Here is a 2,277-nt window from a genome sequence, read left to right as displayed (position 1 = left end):
TTATGCACCAGAAATTGATAGAATAATTTCAACAAGCGTTGTTTAATCACATCAGAGAGGTTTTTCATCAAGTCATCATGGAGATACTGCAGCAAGAATCGAAACCATCGAAAACTCGCAATCAAGATTGCCCCTATCCTGTGGTATATCTCGAACAATTTTGTGCACGGAAATGGAATCGGGACAAACCTTCCGCCATAAAATAAAAATTTGTCGATGTGAATTTTCTTCATTTTTATTTGTTGAAGAACAATATCTCATGTTTCGAGCCACTTTGCATAATTTTCGAACTTTTTGCGCTATTATAAAAAATTTCCATTATACTATTTTTTTTTGTCTTATTGTCTAATCTTATAAATATACCAGTATTATATGTACCTCGTTGTATCAAATCGAACGGCTGGCCGCGTGATGGACAGTTGATACAGCTTTACGTGCCGCGGCTTCGAGAGTTGCTCAATGATTGATTTGAGTGACGCTTGTGGGTGGTAATTAAAAATTTCGCAAAGTAGTAGCCTTCTCCTAAACAAAATCTAAATATATATTTTTTTAGAGGCGAATGAACTGAAAAATTTAAACCCTCTTAAAGCCAAAAAGAAGAAGAAGAAGAAGAATATTTTTTCCTTGAACTCTTTCAATATGGTATTGGTATCCTCGGTTTCCCGGTGGACAGGTCACTCCGGATAATTTCAGATGACCGTGAGTTAAGAAGTGTGAGAGAAAAGCTTAGAGGCGAATGAACTGCAAAGTTTAAAGCCTCTTAAAAACAAAGAAGACAAGACAAGGGAGAAAAGTTCAAATATTTTAGTACGTATACGATATACCCGAGAACCTCGTAGCTCTAATGTTGGGAAGATTCGTTAACAATACCAATTTCAACAACTAATCAAGACAGGATAGGTGATATTATTGTGTATTCTGAGAAAGTGCAGCTTATTGTAGTCATATAGTTTATAAAATGATTGTAATTTTCTGTGAGAAGCGAATGAATAGGGCTGCCAATTCGTTTAAAGATGGCATGTTCTATGTTTATTTCTTCATAATTTGAAAACAAGTTTTTACTTAAGGTTCAAGGATCTACCGTGAACTTCTTTATTACATGGTTTGTTACCATAACGTTCTTTTCGGAATTAAACTAATCTCTCATTCTTACTATTAGCTTTACCATTAGAATCGAGTTAAACTTTTATCACTATCTAATAAACCTATGGTCATTTTAAGTACGTTTGTCTTTTATGTTTTTGTTCAATATTGCTTAGAGCATTTAGCATTAGTTGCATATGGGTCTCCCGTAGTTGTAACATAAAATTGTCTCTTTTTACAGCTAAAAAGCCCGCCAAGCACAGAATTCACTGATATGATTAGATGTTGCCGGTAGGCTCACTCCAGTAACGGCACATGCTTACACATACTCCATCCGTGGCACATTGGGTCCCCGTTGGATCAACGCGCTGCATCATACGTACTGCTCTGGGGCTTCTTCATTCTTGATGCTGGTGTACTGTACCTTCTTGGAAACGTGATCCACCACCGGGGTAATCATTGTCTTCAGTTTATCCTTACTGACGTAAATTAACGACCCAACAAGCAACACCAGGATACAGCTCAGACAGATCAACACAAAGACTAGTGTGACAGTGTGGTCCTGCTTAGCGACACGTGCCTTTTGACATTTCTTCATGTTCAGCGAGAGAATCACTTCCTCGTGCTTTTTGTTACGATAACACTTCAGGTAATCTCGATTGCGTACGGTTACGTTAGTTTTATGCATCCACTCATAAAGCGGATTGATGCTGCAGTCACAGTTGAATGGATTGAAGGTGAAATCTACTAGAAAATTGATAGACCGTCCCTGTTGAGCCTGGAGTGTGTCCATCATGTTCATATCATGTGGTCGCAACGCTTCGAACTTGTTGCGTTCCAGATCAAGGAAACGCAACTTCTGTAGACAGGTGATGTTGAAATTGATTTCTTTGAGAAGATTATCTCCAAGATGTAGGTCCAGCAGGGAAGGCAGATCGCAGAACACTCTTTTGTCATTGAACTTGGAAATCTCGTTTTGTTCCAGGTGAAGTTTAACTAGCTTCGTCAGATTGCTGCTAACAAAAATGTCGTGAAGATCGGCTGACAGTTCGGCGGAAGTGTTGTCCGAAAATGCATTCGTCAAATGTAGCTCCATCAAATTAATGAAGTTCGAGAACACCCTCGGATGGTGATGGTTGTATTCGTCATCGTCGAACCTTGAAATGCTTAAATTGTTGTGATTCAGAATCAAAC

At 38.4% G+C, this 2,277-nt stretch overlaps 1 protein-coding gene across 3 annotated transcripts in view; it reads right to left on the bottom strand.

Annotated features, from left to right (window-relative positions):
• Positions 1–990: 990 nt before the first annotated feature.
• Positions 991–2,277, bottom strand: part of LOC129775769 (SLIT and NTRK-like protein 4) — a 40,314-nt gene continuing 39,027 nt past the window's right edge. For all 3 annotated transcript variants that reach the window (XM_055780852.1, XM_055780851.1, XM_055780850.1), the window contains one exon: positions 991–2,277. This exon is cut by the window's right edge and continues 368 nt beyond it. In XM_055780852.1, coding sequence (XP_055636827.1) covers positions 1,457–2,277 — 821 coding nt within the window. In that variant the 3' untranslated portion in view covers positions 991–1,456.

The sequence above is a fragment of the Toxorhynchites rutilus genome, chromosome 3, assembly GCF_029784135.1.
Source record: "Toxorhynchites rutilus septentrionalis strain SRP chromosome 3, ASM2978413v1, whole genome shotgun sequence".
NCBI classification, from domain to species: domain Eukaryota; kingdom Metazoa; phylum Arthropoda; class Insecta; order Diptera; family Culicidae; genus Toxorhynchites; species Toxorhynchites rutilus.
This window is presented reverse-complemented; position numbering and strand designations above follow the sequence as displayed.